General features: G+C 39.3%; 1 protein-coding gene across 5 annotated transcripts in view; it reads right to left on the bottom strand.

The window, feature by feature from the left end:
• The window catches only part of LOC138692909 (zinc finger protein ZFP2-like), a 126,962-nt gene that overhangs the window by 62,858 nt on the left and 44,580 nt on the right, over positions 1-19,524 (bottom strand). Inside the window, exons 1-3 of one of the 5 annotated variants that reach the window (XM_069816248.1) lie at positions 5,926-6,034; positions 4,214-4,311; positions 3,076-3,213 (exon numbers count right to left, since the gene is read on the bottom strand). The exons of 1 other annotated variant lie outside the window; for it this stretch is intronic. In XM_069816248.1, the coding sequence (XP_069672349.1) occupies positions 3,076-3,213; positions 4,214-4,306 (231 nt within the window). In that variant the 5' untranslated portion in view covers positions 4,307-4,311; positions 5,926-6,034. Of the gene's footprint in view, positions 1-3,075; positions 3,214-4,213; positions 4,312-5,925; positions 6,035-19,524 lie in introns of those variants that run through there. 3 more of the 5 variants (XM_069816247.1, XM_069816251.1, XM_069816252.1) reach the window with 3 other exon arrangements.

Genomic DNA, 19,524 nt, shown 5'->3' with positions numbered 1-19,524 from the left:
TCTATGAACGTAGGACCGAAGTCCACACATGTGCTGAAGTGCACTCGTTATGAGTGACTAGTTGGCCGGGATCCGACGGAATAAGCGCCGTCTTAAATCACTTCATGATTTAAGCATATCATATATTATTTCAATGTACCGAAGTATATATGATATTTCCATGCAGATATTCTGCGTCATCATACGATGAAAGAGTAATGGAACGGAGAAAAATTCTCTCCGGCACCGGGATTTGAACCCGGGTTTTCAGCTCTACGTGCTGATGCTTTATCCACTAAGCCACACTGGATACAACCCCGGCGTCGGACAGAACTGTCTCTGAGTTCCAACTCTTGGGTTCCCTCTAGTGGCCGCCCTCTGCACTACGTCATAGATGTCTATGAACATAGGACCGAAGTCCACACATGTGCTGAAGTGCACTCGTTATGAGTGACTAGTTGGCTGGGATCCGACGGAATAAGCGCCGTCTTAAATCACTTCGTGATTTAAGCATATCATATATTATTTCAATGTACCGAAGTATATATGATATTTCCACGCAGATATTCTGCGTCATCATACTTCATTCATTCATTCATTAAGTAATCCTTAACTAATAATTTACGCCTAACATAATGAAACTTCATACTGGGACATCAGGAGCAGGGTATTATATTCCAAAATATCAAGAAAATTATTTCATACCATGTTCATCCTCCTCCAGTCTTGACACTGAATTGCTAGCTATTGATGCTGCTCTTCAGTGTGTTACTCAAATTTCTGAAAAATATATTTGCATACTTACCGACTCCAAGGGGGCTATATTTAATATAATTAAATATGTACCAACCCTATATGCACAGAGAATTATTTCAATTCAGAAACAACTAGTAAACTAAAAGAACTCCAAAAGGAAATAACATTTCAATGGATACCTAGTCATTGTGGTATACCTGGAAACGAGAAAGTCGATAATATTGCAAAACAGGCAACATATTTGCAACCAAGACGTCTTCAAGTGATATCTCTATCCAATGCTTTTGCTTTAGTAAAGTCTCATTTTACAAACCTATGGATCAACAATTGGCTCTCTTCTGACAAAGGAAAAATTTTACAGTCTGTACAAAAGAAACCAAATGGCCTAGAAATGTACAAAAAATTGCCCAACCATGTTCAAACATTTTTAACAAGAGCCAGAACAGGTCACATTGTCACTCAATTGTGCCTACACCGATTTCACATTTCTCATAATCCTACTTGTCTGTGGTGTAATAATCATGATGAAGATCTGGAACACATTCTTCTATACTGTCCATCCACAAACCACAAAAGAAGTAAATTAAAATCATCAGTACCAGTTGCAGAAGACACAGCCCTGCAGTATACATTGACTACACCCCACCTCTGGCTACTAGCAACAGGCATCTATAATGAACACCGATCAAAATACCCCTCATTTCTCGTGAAAAACAACAACTGAATAGACTACAGTGGACTATAGTGGACTTTATGTTGTCAGCAAACAGCTGGATACATTAAGAAGATTGATTGAAAATGAAACAACAAAGTTACCTAGTTGAAGTTTTTTCTGGGGTTTCCCCTCAACCCAATATAAGCAAATGCTGGGTAACTACCAGTGATGCACCCCAGTCTCATTTCACCGGCATTATCACCTTCATCTCATTCTGACGCTAAATAACCTGAGATGTTGACACAACTTCGTAAAATAACCTACTACAATAAAAGCAAAAATAAATAAATAATGAAACAATGCTCGTCCGTCTTGCTGCAGCTTACTGGTGATGCGAGCAATAAACTGCGGGCAATCTGTTCCCAAACGTTCCCTGCAAAGTGTGGTAATATTCACTGAATCTGTCTGTATTAGGTGCCTCATTCTACGAGGGGGATTCAGGAAATAACGACCGTTTTGTTGTAATAATTAAAAAAATATATATTTATTTGAAAAAACAAAGTCTGTTACATAACTGAAGCTTCCTTTACTTCTCTACATAATCACCACCTACATTTAAACATTTGTCGTATCTGTTCACTAGCTTTAGAATTCTCGTGTTATAATCCTCTGCCGCCAGTTCATTAAGCCAGGTGTTCACTGTCTTCTTCAACTCTTCACCACTTCCAAAACGCGTACCACCCAGAAAGTCTTTCAGCTTAGTGAAAAGATGAAAATCGCTAGGAGCAAGGTCTGGACTATAGGGCGGATGATCAAAGATTTCCCAACCGAATTGATCCAGCAATTCTCGAGTTGAAGCAGCAGTGTGCGGGCGGGCACAGAATTTGTGGTAGCCAAGATGTTGCGACACAATTTCACCAAGCAAAGAACGAGAAATGTCAGGAAAGGCAATATGCAATTCGTCGAGTGATGTGCGCCTGTCTTGCAAGATTCTGTCGTTCACTTTAGTCTTCAGGTCTTCTGTGATGAGTGATGGGCGTCCGGGTCGAGTTTCATCGTGGACATTTGTTCGCCCATTGTTGAACATTTCGCACCATTTTCTCACATTTCTTTCATTCATTACAGTATCACCATACACTTCTTTCAATTGCTGGTAAATTTCTGCAGGTTTCAAATGTCGGGCATTCAAAAATCGAAACACACTCCTCACCTCACAGTCGGCGGGATTATCAATCACGTCGTTCATTTTGAAGTAACACAAAATGCACAATGGCGACTTGTTGCAACCAGTACTCACAACATTATGAGAACACATGTTAAGGAAGCCAGTTGACCTTCAAACAAGGAAGGGGAGTCAGCTGCGCGGCAGGTATGCGCAAACGGTCGTTATTTCCTGGATCCCCCTCGTAGTAAGCTCGCATAAGTAACAAGTAACTGTATTATGATCGAAAGTATTCTCTTCAAAACTTACACAAAACTGCCATATTACACTTAAAATTAGACTATTCTGCAACAAAGAAATAAGCAAAAAAAAAAAAAAAATGCAGTTAGTTTAACTGCCCCACTGCTGACCAAAATTCCCTGTCTAAATAGTTGTACTGGAAAGGTTTCTGTGAGCAACAGAATAGAAGTTTAACACTTTAACACTGGAAAGAAGAGCCAGCACACCAAAGAGCTCCACTTACCTCGGCTTCACATTTCACCTTGGGAGAGTTAATGGGCAATATCATTTCTTCAGATTTTATCTCTGATGTTTCATTGTAGCTGTGGTCCAAGTATTCCTTCTTTATCCTAGTCACGTGCAGATCCAATAAATTTCCCTCCTGCAGAACACAGAGACATTCTGACTGAATAATATATTACAATGTGACAGAAGCTGATCACAAATGTTACAGGTTGCACTCTGGGTCTGCATGCCAGTGCTTCAACACTACTTGCAGTACAGGAGAGCAATTATGGAAATAATTTAAAGAAAATTGGATAACAGATTTTAAAAGCAGAATATCTCAGAGAAAGGTAATACTTATTTATGAGCGTGAATAAAACAGAGCCAAATCTGTAATGGGATCCAGTTCATATTACGCTTATAAAACACAAACTATTTTCTGCAGAGTCATTGTAATGTTTTCTTATTCAATTTGGATATTTTATTTTGGCACTTAACACTGCCCCAAAAGTAAATTGTAAAGTACATTTCGACTGAAAAAAATCCCAATACATGCTACTGGCGTTCGAGTGCAATGCGAGAAATACGACTAATCTGTCACACACCATCGCAACATTTAATCAAGGTGCAGTGCATTTCATGAGAATTAAGTTCGCGAACTTGCCACCGTGAGCTTATCTTGGCAGCATGGTACAAACGGCTCAGTAAGTTTTCATAACCTTAGTTAGGCCTAGTTATGTACATTTTTTTTAGTAGGTTATTTTACGACGTTTTATCAACATCTAGGTTATTTAGCGTCTGAATGTGATGAAGGTGATAATGCCGGTGAAATGAGTCCGGGGTCCACCATTGAAAGTTACCCAGCATTTGCTCATATTGGGTTGAGGGAAAACCCCAGAAAAAACCTCAACCATGTAACTTGCCCCAACCGGGAATCGAACCCGAGCCACCTGGTTTCACGGCCAGACGCGCTAGCCGTTACTCCACAGGTGTGGACTATGTAAGTATGAAATTGTATGTTTGTAAATGAATTATAGCTAAATGATCGGAGGCTAATGTTGTCACTCAACATTGTAATGCGCTGCAGCCAAATAAACAAAAATTAATTGTAATATAGGAATGAGACAGTAGACAAGAGGGTGGAAAAATGGTCTTACATCTGGTGAAGGATTTTCCTCTTCTTTAATAGTGTCATCACATGGCTGTACTGCCAGAGGGTCGACCTCGGGTTCCGTCTTGATAGCATCCATTACAGCTGAAAGAACAATGTCAGAAAATTACCCGTTTGTTGTTAATATAGCTATTGAAATAGTAATCGTCAAAAACAACTGGCTACAAATTTTCTCTATTTCTAGCTCTATTGTTATTTCGACAGTGACGAACACATGCACAACATTGTAAACTCTGCGCAGAAAAAGGGTGAACCAGCGAATGGGGATTATAAAGAATGGACACTTCGCGTCGGTACCTTTGACGTAGCCGGACTGATTTCAATGACCTTCAAGCCAGCTAGAGCGTGAAATTCTGCTTTCTCCCTAGAGTTGGTGCTGACATCACTCCAGCTAGCAGTGGACACAGCAGAAATATAACACATATAATTAATATATCTAGGCACATTATGTACTCAAATAAAATAAATTGGATCCATAAAATAATAAATCCGTCATTAACTGTAATCTCTAGACTATAGAGTTCCTTTATAATGAGAGTTGAGACGTTGACCCCAACAACAATTAAAATATGTAATGATGTGATAGCGCTGAAAATGGAAAAACAAAACTCTTACGAGAAGTAAATCCATATAGCCTACCTATATTATATTATATACAAATATTAAACGAATTCGATACTTAATTTTATAATATAATTTATTATATCTGAAATATTATTATTACAACTAGTTTGTCACCGAGAAATAAAGAAAAGCCGTTAACTTGAATTTATTTGAAGCAAAGCGTTACTGGGTTTTGCAATAAGGTAGGTGATGTTTGGATCCTGTGTCTTAACTCTGTTCTCAATAATTATCTTAGCGTATGCTCGATTACACTAACCTCTAGCGCTTGAAAGTGGAACTATATGCTGGCGCACAGAGAAACAAAACACAGGAAATTTCGCTCAGTGTCCATTCTTTATAATCCCTATTCGCTGGGTGAACTATTCGAAACGAGACACAATCTACTGATATTTTCTTTCGTCCATGTATTACAGTAACATTTTAACACACATCTACGGAAACTAACACAATATTGGCATGCCCTGACTTGCTTACGAGGAATAGAAATAGGAGGTAATAATTAAACTATGATATTACAACAATGATTTCAATATGAGCCACTAATAAGCCCAAGCAATGTTTCACACGACAGCAACTGTTAAAGCTAATTTTAAGACTATTATGGTGATTACATCCAAACCAGAACTACATCGTGTATCAAAAAGAACTTTACAACTTTATAAGCTTGCACAAATGTATCCACATATCTTAAAGAAATGGTTATGGTGTCGTTTTGAATTAAAACACAACAAGTATCGGCAATGAAAAGTTCTACAAATAATATATCTTATGATGTGTAAATATCCGTACAGTAAGATCAAAGTCTAGTATATACAGTCACGAAGCTCAATATGTAGTAAATATGCATCCGTAGATAGTTGCTAACCACTAGGGTCGCTAATTTCGCCTCATTACAGACAATGCGAAATAGTACCGGCACAGTCTATTGTTCCTAGCACCCTCACAACTCAAGCTTCGTGCCTGTATATACCACTAGACTGTGTTAGGATGACAAACAAGACTCAAATGATAAGGCAATCGAATGATAATTACACCGAAGACAAAATCTAACAATAATCACGGCTGCATAATTACCGGTACCTCTTAGAAGTAGCAAATTACAATAAAAATTAATCCCAAATTAGTTATACTCTCATTTCCCAGCTCCGATATACACACAGTATTCATGAGAACGAACAACGTCCAATACGATCAAAGGAGCCGTGAACAAAGACACGAAATTTAGGGTTTGCGTGGCTAGTAAGCTGGAGAAATATGGGCTGAAAATTATGATATTGTCTGATGCTAACACTAATTATCTCCTGAATGCATTATAAATACTGAGAAAGACAGTGATGGGATAGGTCTGACGGCACAAGAAAAAACGCTTCAGAAACCAACACAATCAGTACTGAGATTATTGAAGCCTATTTGTGGAAGTAACAGAAATATTACAGCTGACAATTAATTCACTTTCATGGAGTTAGTTTCCACACTCAAAGAACGTAAACTAACTTATGCAGGGACGATGCGGAAAAACAAGGAAGACATTCCACAAGAATTTCAGGCAGGCAGGAAACGTAAAGTAGGCTCGACTGAATATGATGTGGTTTCCAAAATGACCGCACATTAATTTCTCACGTGCCTAAGAAAGAAAATTATTATTTTGCTCTCTAGCATGCATCATTCGGTAGACACAGAACCTGAGACAGGCAAGCCTGAAATTATTTCCTTCTACAATAGTACAAAAGGGGCGCGGGGGTAAAAAGCCTTGACCAAAAGTGTATTACATATGATAGTAACATCAGACGAACCCGAAGATGGCCTCTGGCTATTTTCTATGTAATTCTGAATATAACTCCATGTATTGTGGGTCCCTATCACCATGGCATGGCGCGTCCTCAGGTTGCGGATAGAGGAGACGGCCTCCAGATATGGAGGGTAGCTGCGAATATATTGAATAAGCAGTCGTGGACAGCCGATAAGGGGTGGTCCTCCAGCTTGGGGGTTGGGCGAAGGGCTAACAACCCATCACCGTAAAAAAACAGCTTGTTACGTATCCCTATAATAAGCCTCGGAATAGGACTGATTCTCTGGCACGACCACAGCAAAGGAATAAGGATTTGAGATTTGGCACTTGGAATGTAACTAGTCTTTATAGAACAGGAGGGGTAACATTAGTAGCAAAAGAACTAGCTAGATATAGAATAGACTTCGTAGGAGTACAAGAGGTTAGGTTAGATGGGAATGGCATATCACAAATAGGAGATTACTTGTTGTATTATGGGGAAGGAAACAATAATCACCAATTAGGAACAGGATTCTTTGTTCATAAAAGAATAAAATCAGCAGTAAAAAAGGTCGAATTTATCAGTGACAGGTTATCATATTTAGTACTTAAGGGTAGATGGTGCGACATCATAGTTATAAATGCTCACGCCCCTACAGAAGAGAAAGACGACCATATAAAGAATAGCTTCTATGAGGAATTGGAACATACTTTTGATCAGTTCCCTAGATATCACATGAAAATTTTATTGGGGGATTTCAATGCTAAAGTAGGACGGGAGGATATTTTTAGACCAACTATTGGAAAAGAGAGCCTACACGCAATTAGTAGTGACAATGGAGTTAGATTAGTCAACTTTGCCACATCGAAAAATTTAATTGTCAAAAGTACAACATTCCCCCATAAGGATATACATAAATATACTTGGACTTCTCCAGATGGATTGACACACAACCAAATAGATCACATCTTGATAGATAAACGGAGACATACTAGTATAGTAGATATTCGAACTTTCAGGGGTGCAGACTGTAATTCTGACCATTATTTGGTGATTGGAGAATTAAGAGAAAGATTATCAGTAGCCAAGCGAGTAGAGCAGCAAGTTAATATTACTAAATTCAATATTTTGAAATTAAAGGACGAGGAAGCTAAGCAAAATTATCAGGTCGAAATTTCGAATAGGTTTGCCACTTTAGAAAGTTCCGACGAAGTTGAGAAAGAATTAGATGTTAATAGCGTGTGGGAAAATATCAGAGATAGTATCAAAATTGCAGCTGAGCAGAGCATAGGTTATTATGAAACTAAGAAAAAGAAACCGTGGTTTGATGAAGATTGTTGCATGGTAGTAGAAAGAAGGAAACAGGCAAAATTGAAATTCTTACAGGATCCAGTTGAGGAGAAGAGAGATAATTATTTCAATGAAAGACGGGAAGCAAGTCGTACACTTAGGAATAAAAAGAGAGGTTACTTGAAGGAAAAACTGAATGAGGTAGAAACAAATAGTAAGAATAAAAACATTCGAGATTTATATAAGGGTATAAAGGAATTTAAGAACGGATATCAGCCAAGGGTAAACGTGATCAAGGATGAGAATGGTGACTTGCTTGCAGACTCTCCATCAATCCTAAACAGATGGAAAAACTATTTTGCGCAACTACTAAATGTACATAGGCCAAATAGAAATGATCGGGACGAAATTGAAATACAAACTGCTGAGCCATTTATACCCGAACCCACGCTTTCAGAAGTCGAAATTGCGATAGAAAATATGAAAAAGTACAAGTCTCCAGGTATCGATCAAATTCCAGCAGAATTAATACAAGAGGGTGGAAGTGCATTATATAGCGAAATTTATAAACTTGTACTTGCTATTTGGGAAAAGGAAATTGTACCAGAACAATGGAAGGAGTCCATAATTGTACCTATTTTTAAAAAGGGGGACAAAACCAACTGTGGTAACTTTCGAGGAATATCACTTTTGTTGACGTCCTACAGAATTTTGTCCAATATTCTTTTGAGAAGATTAACTCCGTACGTAGATGAAATTATTGGGGATCATCAGTGCGGTTTTCGGTGTAATAGATCGACTATTGATCAGATTTTTAGTATTCGACAGATAATGGAGAAAAAATGGGAGTATAAGGGTACAGTACATCAGTTATTCATAGATTTCAAAAAGGCTTATGACTCGGTTAAGAGGGAAGTATTATATGATATTCTTATTGAATTTGGTATTCCCAAGAAACTAGTTCGATTAATTAAAATGTGTCTGAGTGAAACATACAGCAGAGTCCGTATAGGTCAGTTTCTATCTGATGCTTTTCCAATTCACTGCGGGCTAAAGCAGGGAGATGCACTATCACCTTTACTTTTTAACTTCGCTCTAGAATATGCCATTAGGAAAGTTCAGGATAACAGGCAGGGTTTGGAATTGAACGGGTTACATCAGCTTCTTGTCTATGCGGATGACGTGAATATGTTAGGAGAAAATACACAAATGATTAGGGAAAACACGGAAATTTTACTTGAAGCAAGTAGAGCGATCGGTTTGGAAGTAAATCCCGAAAAGACAAAGTATATGATTATGTCTCGTGACCAGAATATTGTACGAAATGGAAATATAAAAATTGGAGATTTATCCTTCGAAGAGGTGGAAAAATTCAAATATCTTGGAGCAACAGTAACAAATATAAATGACACTCGGGAGGAAATTAAACACAGAATAAATATGGGAAATGCGTGTTATTATTCGGTTGAGAAGCTCTTATCATCCAGTCTGCTGTCCAAAAATCTGAAAGTTAGAATTTATAAAACAATTATATTACCGGTTCTTCTGTATGGTTGTGAAACTTGGACTCTCACTCTGAGAGAGGAACATAGGTGCAGGGTGTTTGAGAATAAGGTGCTAAGGAAAATATTTGGGGCTAAGCGGGATGAAGTTACAGGAGAATGGAGAAAGTTACACAACACAGAACTGCACGCATTGTATTCTTCACCTGACATAATTAGGAACATAAAATCGAGACGTTTGAGATGGGCAGGGCATGTAGCACGTATGGGCGAATCCAGAAATGCATATAGAGTGTTAGTTGGGAGACCGGAGGGAAAAAGACCTTTAGGGAGGCCGAGACGTAGATGGGAGGATAATATTAAAATGGATTTGAGGGAGGTGGGGTATGATGATAGAGACTGGATTAATCTTGCACAGGATAGGGACCGCTGGCGGGCTTATGTGAGGGCGGCAATGAACCTTCGGGTTCCTTAAAAGCCATTTGTAAGTAAGTAAGTAAGTAAATTCTGAATATAACTGGTGTCAATTCTTATCTATTACAGATATCATTCAAGGACTATATACCCACTTCCCGCTTTGAATTCCTGAAAACGCTAGGAAGATAACTTACAGAGCCACACCTACATGAGCGGCTTGTAAACGACCGACTCCCAAAGGAACGCAGAATGATTGCTTCCAGGATTTTGAAGGGACATCTGCCAAAAAAGGAAGGAACACACGAGAAATCGAAAAGAAAACGTTGCTCAAAAGAGAAGACAAACCCAGTGGCGGTTCCTCAATACGTGCTACCGTGCTGTAGCACGCTTCTAAAATCTGCTAAATAATTTAATCATAAAATTACTTTCGTTTTCGAAAACTGTATTTCAGTTTAAATGGCCCTCATTCTTTTGTAAACGATATAGTGGGTCAGCGAGGCCGGCCTGCAAGTTTGCATTTTATACACTGTGATGTTGTTCGGGTGCGCATTAGCGCATTCTGCACACATAGCTAGTAACTAACTACGTGCTAACTAAAACTGAGCACGCGGAGAATGCTGTTTTAACATTGCGTTTCCCCTCACGTCTTTAACCACCAGCCCACTGCTGCTACATGTGAGAACCGTACTATGGCGTGCTCTTTGAAGAGTAGCGCTGTTAGTAGTGTTAGTACAGCAAATAATCAGGTGTTATTGTAATTAGTGACTGTTACAGAACAATCTGGTAAATTAGTGAATGTGTAATGTGAAATATTAAATCTGTGTAAAAGCATTAGTGAGAGCTGCTCAACGTGCGAATATTTGACATGAATTCCGTTGATTCTTTATTAAAGAAACTGTTCTTTTCTAGAACGTTAGAGAAGAGGGTTGAAGTTAAGAATTTAGGTAGACCCACGCCATACTTAACCACTGTTCAACAAGCTAAGGGTAGTAAATCTCGTTCTTATAATAGACAATTTAAAAGACAAATATATGAACGATATAAATGGTTGTGTGGCTGTGAAATTCGAAACGCTTTATTTTGTTTCCCTTGTTTACTGTTTAGGAGTACTGATTCCTGGTCGAGGGGTGGCGTGAAGGATCTTGGACACTTGTATGAATATGCTAAGAAACATTCACAGAGTAAGAAGCACATTAATAATGCCGTCGATCTCAGTGCCCTAGGCAGAGTAAACATTGCAGTTAGGCTTAGTCGCGCATACCAGGAATCAATAGAGAAGCATAATCAACAAGTAGAAAGAAATATATGTATATGTTATCTAGAATTATAGATTGCATTACGTTCTGTGGTGTTTTTGAACTGGCATTGCGCGGCCACGATGAAACAGAAAGTTCCGAAAACCCGGGAATATTTCGTGGTCTTGTTGACTTAGTCGTAGCATTGACAGTGCTGTGAAGGAACACTTGGAGAGCAGTACTGTATTCAAAGGCACCTCTAAAATTATTCAGAATGAGCTGTTGGAATGCATGTTAGAAGTGTGTCATGTCAAAATCAAGAAAGAACTGAATCAATGTGACTTCATAGCTCTCATGGCAGATGACACTACAGACGTTTCTGAGCATTTACAAACAGTTTTAGTGTTCAGATACGAACTCGAAGGAAACATATACGAGCGATTTTGGTTTTTTTCAATCCTGAAGGCCAAGGAGCCACAGAAATTTCTGGATGCATCATTAAGGAATTAGAAGTTTTTGAAACTTATGCTGCCCGTAGTAAAACAATTGCTCAGACATATGATGGGGCATCAGTTATGCGGGGTTTAGTTAATGGGGTGCAGTCCAAATTAAAGAATATTTTCCTTTGGCACATTATGTCCACTATTACGCTCAGCAATTCAACTTGATAATGGAAAGAGCTGCGTCACAAAACCAGTCGGCAAGTATATTTTTTTGCAATCTCTCTGCATTCCCAGCTTTTTTCTCACGGTCGCCACAGCGTGTAGCTGCATTAGAAAATGTGACATCGCGACGCATACGAGGTAGTTCGGCTACTAGATGGAATTTCAAGTCGAGAACCGTCAATTCTGTGTATGAGAATTTGGAACCATTGAAAGAGTGTTTTTCTGAGCTAGAAAAATCCTACTCCAAGAACAGAGTTCATGAAGCCCAAGCTCTTCGCCGTAATTTAGAAGATAGTGAATTTCTGTTCTGGTTGAAGTTCTTCAATAAAGTTATGTACCATGTCGATATTCTCTACAGCCAAATTCAGTCTAGGGAAATCGACACCCTAAAAGTAAAACATAATATAAAAAATTTTATCACTGCAGTTGAATGTGTTCGAAATGAAGTGAATGACATCATGACGGGAGAAACGGCTAGTGAAAGCAAGCGTCGACGAATTGAATCATGCCGTGTACTGGAAGCAGAGGAAGTCTGTGATCGCATTACTACAGAAACACGCGATCGTTTTGTGAAAACAAGTTATCTTGATGCAGCAAAACTTCTGGATTCTGCGAACTTCGAAGAATTTTCTTAGAAATTTCCTCAAAATATCCTTAATCTGACAGTAGAGAACTACCCTATGTTAAACACGGAAATACTACACACCGAACTCTCTATGCTGTATGAAACACCAGACTTTAAGAATATTGATGGCGCCGTCCCTCTTCTTCAGCTTATTTATAGTAGCAATCTTCAGAATACATTTAGCGAAATTACAACCCTCCTTAAAATAATAGTTACAATACCCATGACAACAGCCGAACCCGAAAGATGTTTTTCAACTTTAAACAGGATTAAGACTTTTGTCAGAAATTCTATGCACCAAGAACGGTTAACAGCTCTTGCTATGCTTTCAATAGAAAAAAAACTTATTAATAATATGGGAGATTTCAATACCAAAGTGATAGAGAAGTTTGGCAGCAGAAAAAGCCGGAGAATGGATTTTAACTTTCGCTAGTTTACTAAGCTCACGAGCCGCCACTGGACAAACCACGACTGTGTTAGTTGTGACTGTCCAGTTTGCCAGACTTGCCGATCAGTTACATGTAGAGAGCGTGGAGAATACAGGATATCCAGTTTGACAGCAACGTATGCCACCAGACTGACATTTTTAGTGTGATTACTACATTTGAATGTGATGGTTATATAGAAAATATGATAAAATGGAGTTACATTATTATTATTTTTTCAGTGTCTTGCACAAATTACTAATAATTATATTGCACTTATATTACTTATATGTCCTTGATTTATGTAAACAAACTTAATAATAATTACATTCCTATAAAATGTAAACAAAATTAATATTTTACCTCCTTTTGTAGTGGTATCGTTCCTGATCCCACAAATCCACTTATGTCATGAAACAGTCACAACTCCGTTTGAGGGTTAAAGGAGCATTAGCAGATACTACAAACCAAATAGGTAACCTCAGAGGAGAAATAAGACACATAATAGCAGACGAAATCAAGAAGATCTCAATCCCAGTAAATACCCATACCTCCGAATCAGACTAAGCAAACGTTCTGAAAGGCAGACCATCAGTCATAAAAGAAGCGATGGAACCAATATCGACAACTAACGAAGGAAGAAAGAAAAACCCTGCACCCACAAGGTCAATTGTGCACAAGGAGACTCTGGAAATAGAAGTTTCAGAGACGGGCAAAGATACCATGCAGACAAATCAGGGAGAAGATAAGGGAAATGAGAATGGACAACAAAACATAGAAGTGTAAGGAGAATCGAACGAGCGGGACGAACAAGAAGGAGAAGATGCCGACAAAGACGACGTCCAAGTATACAGGAGACAACAAAATACCAGTCGGACACCAGTCATCATCGGTACCGATACTTCCGAGGATCAAATACTGCAACCAGGAGAGAAAAGGGCCTGGCGATACATGGCCAAATTGCCACAAGACACCACGGAGGAAAAGGTCAAGAACTTCCTGGCCAGAAAAGGAATCGGGAAGAATCTCATGCGAAGAACTAAGAACACTGGGAAGTAATAAGTTTTTCAAAATAGGGATCCCACTAGAATACATATAACAAGCAAACCAAGCGGAGTTCTGGCCCAAAGGAATCGTGATACGACCATTTCGCCACTCCAGAAGACAAAATAACGGGGAATCAGATTGGAATAAGAACCACGCCTGTAAAAGTGCTGAACTGGAATGTGGAAGAACTGAAAAGAGCGACCAACCGTATGTCAGAAAGCATCTTTGAGGAAATGGATTTCTCTGCACCCTGACAGAAACTTTCCTGACAAAAGAAAATAGCCTCACAGTACCAGGTTTTTACAATATGCATGTATATGCAAAAAAAAAAAAGAAGAAATAACCGGAAGACCGATCGGAGGAGTGACATGCCTACTGAGACCAAACATGGCACCCTTTGAAGTCCTAACCCGAAAGGACAACTTGATTGTAGTAAAAACAAACATGCACAATCATCAGTGCATATTACAACCCAGAATGCAGTGCTCTGGACATCATAGATAGCATCGCCCACATCCTAAATGAAGTGGACAACAAAGACAGCATACCGGTACTGCTTGCAGGAGACCTCAACTGCAGAACAGATCACCCAAATAAGAAGAACTTCCTCATTGAAGAGGGGTTGACGCTAATCAAAGACAAGAACATGAAAACATACGTTTGTCATAATGAAACGAGTGCAATTGAGATCACTGTAATCAGAGGTCTCGGGAAAGTACAGCAGAAACACCTATGGAACACAGATGCGACACTAATACGAAAACATATACCCATACTAACAGCGGTGAAAATACTCGCCCGGAATCATACAAGCAAAGCCACACAGAGAAATGGACGACTCCTGAATATGGACAGACTAAAAGAGATGGAAGGTAATCTACCAGACATACATCAAACCATACAAGATGGCCGCTTCTCGGAAGCTGCAGAACAAATGGAAAGAATGATCAAAGCCAGCTCGCTGCCCAAAGCAAGGGAGAGAAAAGCAAAAAAATGGTTCGACAAAGAATGTCACCAGGAAGGTCAACACACACTTAGAAAGCCAAGAATACTCTGATAAGGCAGGATCTGGAAGACTACAGGGCAGCGAGGAAATACAAGACACTTCTTAATACAAAAAGAACGGAACATGAAGAAAGAGAGAACATCCGCCTGATCCAAGAAATAGAACAAAACCCCTTTCAAGCAACACGGGCGAGACAACCACGATTTCCAGCAGACATACCGATGGAAATATGGGAAGAAAACATAATCTAAGTACTGTGTCTCAAGGAAACCAGATCCGTACGAAAGAAGGAAAGAGAATGGGAATCCGACACACCTTTCACAATTGCAGAGATAGAAGGAATCATCAAACAAGCAAAAGACAAAAAAGCCGCAGGACTAGATGGCTTATTCTACGAACACTTGAAGCAGTCACTTCCAACTTTAGGAGAAGCATGGACCAAACTGATGAACAAGTGCCTGGAAAATGGGGATATACCAGAAAGCTAGAAGAAGGCCTCCCTAAAGCTCTCTACAAAGGGAAAGGAAGCACAAGCTCACCAGAAGCCTACAGGGGAATTGCATTAGAGTCAGCAATTTTCAAAATACTAACAAAGGCTATTATACGGAGAATCGGGAAAGTCATCAACCCCTCACTGCCAGAGGAACAGTGTGGTTTCAGAAAAAACCGATCCACCTTAACAGCGGCGGAAAACCTAATACAGAATATCCATATGGAGATAGAGAAACCGAGGGGAAAACTCTACGTAGTATTTGTGGATTGCTCCAAGGCTTTGATCGAGTGAATAGATGCATCCTATTACGCAAATTGGAAGAATTAATAGGAACTACAACACTATATAGATTGATAGCCAACATAATGCCACAGAACCTGATACAGGTTGACGACAGCATCTCCAAATCAAGACGGATAAACCAGATAATAGGCGTGTTACAAGGAGATCCCATAAGCCCACAACTATTCAATGTAATAACCTACGACATAGTCAGGACAGTGCAAGAAAGAGCAAAAGATGTAAATGTCTATATTTGCGCAGACAACATGGCACTCGCCTCATATGACAAAGCCCAGCTGTAAATAGCAGTAAACAATCTTGACATATGGGCCCAACTCAACGAATTCACTATCAACATGGAGAAAACAGAACTTGTAATCTTTCGGAAAGGAGGAAGAAAAGGAAAAGAAGACATAATAACACTCAATGGGGAAAAGCTACGACTGTCAGACTCATTCAGATACCTTGGAATTACACTTTAGACCACCGGGAAGACCTTTACCTCCCACATAGCAGAAAGAACGGCAGCAGCAATAAGATCTATGCACGACATAAAAAAGATCCGCCTAATGTCACTCGACACAGCCATGAAACTGTTTAAGGCCAAAGTACTCCTCGTAATAACATAGGGCTAGAACTGATAGCGGAATACCTAACAAACAAGCAGTGGGCAGACATAGAGAACATCAGAGCGAGGTACGTGAAAAGAGTACTTGGGCTCTCAAAATACACCGCCTCGAGATTAGTATACGTCATGGCAAAGGAAACCTTTCTACTAGAGGAAATCAGGCTACAATTAGCGATAAAATGACAGCCCAGCTGAAGGCTGGAAAGAAAAAGAGGAGATACGGGAAGAATTCTTCGCCACAGATGCAGTAACCAACGATGACTGGAAGGGACCAAACTTCGAGCTCCGCCATCTAGTGACGAGACTAGCGATACACAGCTTCCACAACAAGATCTGCAGCAACAATCGATACCACGATCCCAGCCACAACTGTGTGTGCTCGTTATGTGCAAGAATGTGTGAACGATACCATATCCTTCGATGTGAGAAAAGAAAGAAGACTTTGATACAACACAGCAAAGACTAAATAACTAAATACCCATTGGATGCTCTTCTATTTATTATTATTTATATTTAGCTTCGAGGCAAAAACAAATCCACCCAGCTTAGCTTATTTCCAAACGAGTTACAAGAGACATTAATCTTCTTTTTAACTCGTTGCTTATTTCCTTTGCTTAGCACGCGAGAAACTTCGTTGATTTACCGTAATCCAATTTTATATAAATTTATTTAATATTGTATTAAATTAATATTAATCTCAAACTATTCACTGCAAGCAATGTTGTAATGCAGAGAACAGTTGAAACATGTTTCATTATTAGACTTGTCAACCGTCCCGTATTTCCCTGGACAGTCCAGATCGCGATTATTGCGTCCTGGGTCCCGAAATAATAATCCGAATGTCCCATTTCATGGCATTAAATTTACAGCTAATCTTCGTTCCTATCTTATCGTTGGATTTAGTCTGGATTGGAAGATATTTCCGCACAGTCTCATACAAACATACTTCCTGTATGTAACAAAATTGAGAAATGACTCTAGTACGCATGTTCAAGGCAGAAATTTAATTGATGTGTCAACAGAGTGACTGGTGCAATGATCATAATACACAAGTTAGGACAGGCTTGATCACAGGACACTTACTGAATCATCTATCCTCTGTGATCATCTTATGCACTTAACTTTAGTTTGGCGCCATTCAGTATTATGGCCTCTTTGTTCAGATAGGTAGGTAAGTAGGTACGTGGACAGACAGACAGACGGACGGAAGGAGGGAGGGACGGACAGACAGATAAAGAGATAGATAGATAGATAGATAGATAGATAGATAGATAGATAGATAGATAGACAGACAGACAGACAGACAGACAGACAGACAGACAGACAGACAGACAGACAGATAGATAGATAGATAGATAGATAGATAGATAGATAGATAGATAGATAGATAGATAGATAGATAGACAGACAGGCAGACACTAGTGACTTGCAACTAGTTGACTAGTGAACTACACACTAGAAGCTTTGAACACGTATTCTTGAATTACGACCTTCTTCATAGATTATTTTTCCAAAAAAAAAAAAAAAAAGAACATGATATTATGGTGCAGCAAGGAATTAAGAAGGTAGTATCCTAATGCAGTTTCATTACAAGTTATGTGAAAGAGATAATTACCTCAAATATTGCAGTGTTTAGGTATCGGTAGTAACAGTGTCAATGTTGAAAATTAACGTGTTATGCTGCATTTTACTTAGAAGTGCATCAATTTCTGACGTGGCTTTTTTTTTATTATTTTAGTAGGTTATTTTACGACGCTTTATCAACAGCTTAGGTTATTTAGCGTCTGAATGAGATGAAGGTGATAATGCCGGTGAAATGAGTCCGGGGTCCAACACCGAAAGTTACCCAGCATTTGCTCATATTGGGTTGAGGGAAAACCCCGGAAAAAACGTCAACCAGGTAACTTGCCCCGACCGGGAATCGAACCCGGGCCACCTGGTTTCGCGGCTAGACGTGCTAACCGTCTGACGTGGCATCCATGTTTGTTTAGTGTAAAAGTCATCAATCAAGCAAGCATTTTCGTTTACTAATTACTATGGACTTGATTGCTATGCACTATGTAGCTTTGGATTATGGCTTCTGACGTCACATTCGGCTATTTTCGTCAACTATCTAATTCACTTCAACATTAAATGTAGCTGTGAGGTACGGCCTTAGTATAGTAGTAGCTAGCAAACGGAAATTTTTGCTTCATTGAAGACTTGTACACTAATGAAACATGTCTCATCAGAAATTGGAGCCATGTTCCGGATCATCTGAAGATGTTTCGGAAGTATAATCCAGAGCAACACGTTAATTTTAAACATTGACATTGTTAGTAGCGATACCTAGGTAGAGCTGAGACGAGATGTTATGGCACCAACCTGCGTGAAGGTTTAAGTAGCCGGCCAGCAGGATAGAGGAGTGGGGGTTGTTTGGGTTACGGTTCTCAAGCTCAGAGCGGCAGGCATATCCGTTTCATCTCTTTCTAAAAACATTAATCTTACCTTAGTATCACCACTTTCCTACTCAAGAGTCCGAAGGTACCTAATGGAATTACGCCCGCTATTCCATCTTTATAATCTTATTCTCCATCCGAATCAGACGACTGATCTGTGCTGGAATCAGATGTCCCTATGTTTATGGAAATGTTCTCCAAAATACTGTCCATCACGTGCTCACTTTCAATGTAATTGTTCTCTACTTTCTTCACGTAATCATGCACTGATATCCATTCTTGGAAGAAGCGATTACAGTGTCGGTCTCTGCTTATGCATAGCGTAGAAATTATAGATGAGTCTTCTTAGGACTTCCGCATCAAAAATATCTACAGCTGTAACAATCTTCTTCTTCGGCTGTGATTTTTCCGGACTGGAGAAAGAATCTGCTGTTCCTGTCTCAATATTTTTCCCTTCTTTCCTGATTCTTGCCAAGGTTCGCTTTGAAATACCAGTGGCAGCCAGTACTCTTGCACACATGCTTTTCAATGGAATTGGTATTCCATTTACAGTCTCTTCTGACATGAATTTCCATACATTGTATGCTATTTCATGTCCTTGACTGTGAACTACTCTATGATATCACACCTTTAACAATGCCATAATGAGGGCGCTGAGAAGGACAATATTTTCAGTATTAGCAATAGCAGTAGTAGCAAAACGATCTGAACATTCGGAATGCTAGTAACCAACTAACCTAACACCCCTCCAGTTGAGTGTGAGGGCGAGTCCAAGCAAACGAACTAAAATGCGTCCGTCGCGCTGGTGCTATAACTTCTCGTCCGGGCTCTACTTTATATTTTTTAAACGC

Source organism: Periplaneta americana, chromosome 17 (assembly GCF_040183065.1).
Source record: "Periplaneta americana isolate PAMFEO1 chromosome 17, P.americana_PAMFEO1_priV1, whole genome shotgun sequence".
Lineage (NCBI taxonomy): Eukaryota > Metazoa > Arthropoda > Insecta > Blattodea > Blattidae > Periplaneta > Periplaneta americana.
This window is presented reverse-complemented; position numbering and strand designations above follow the sequence as displayed.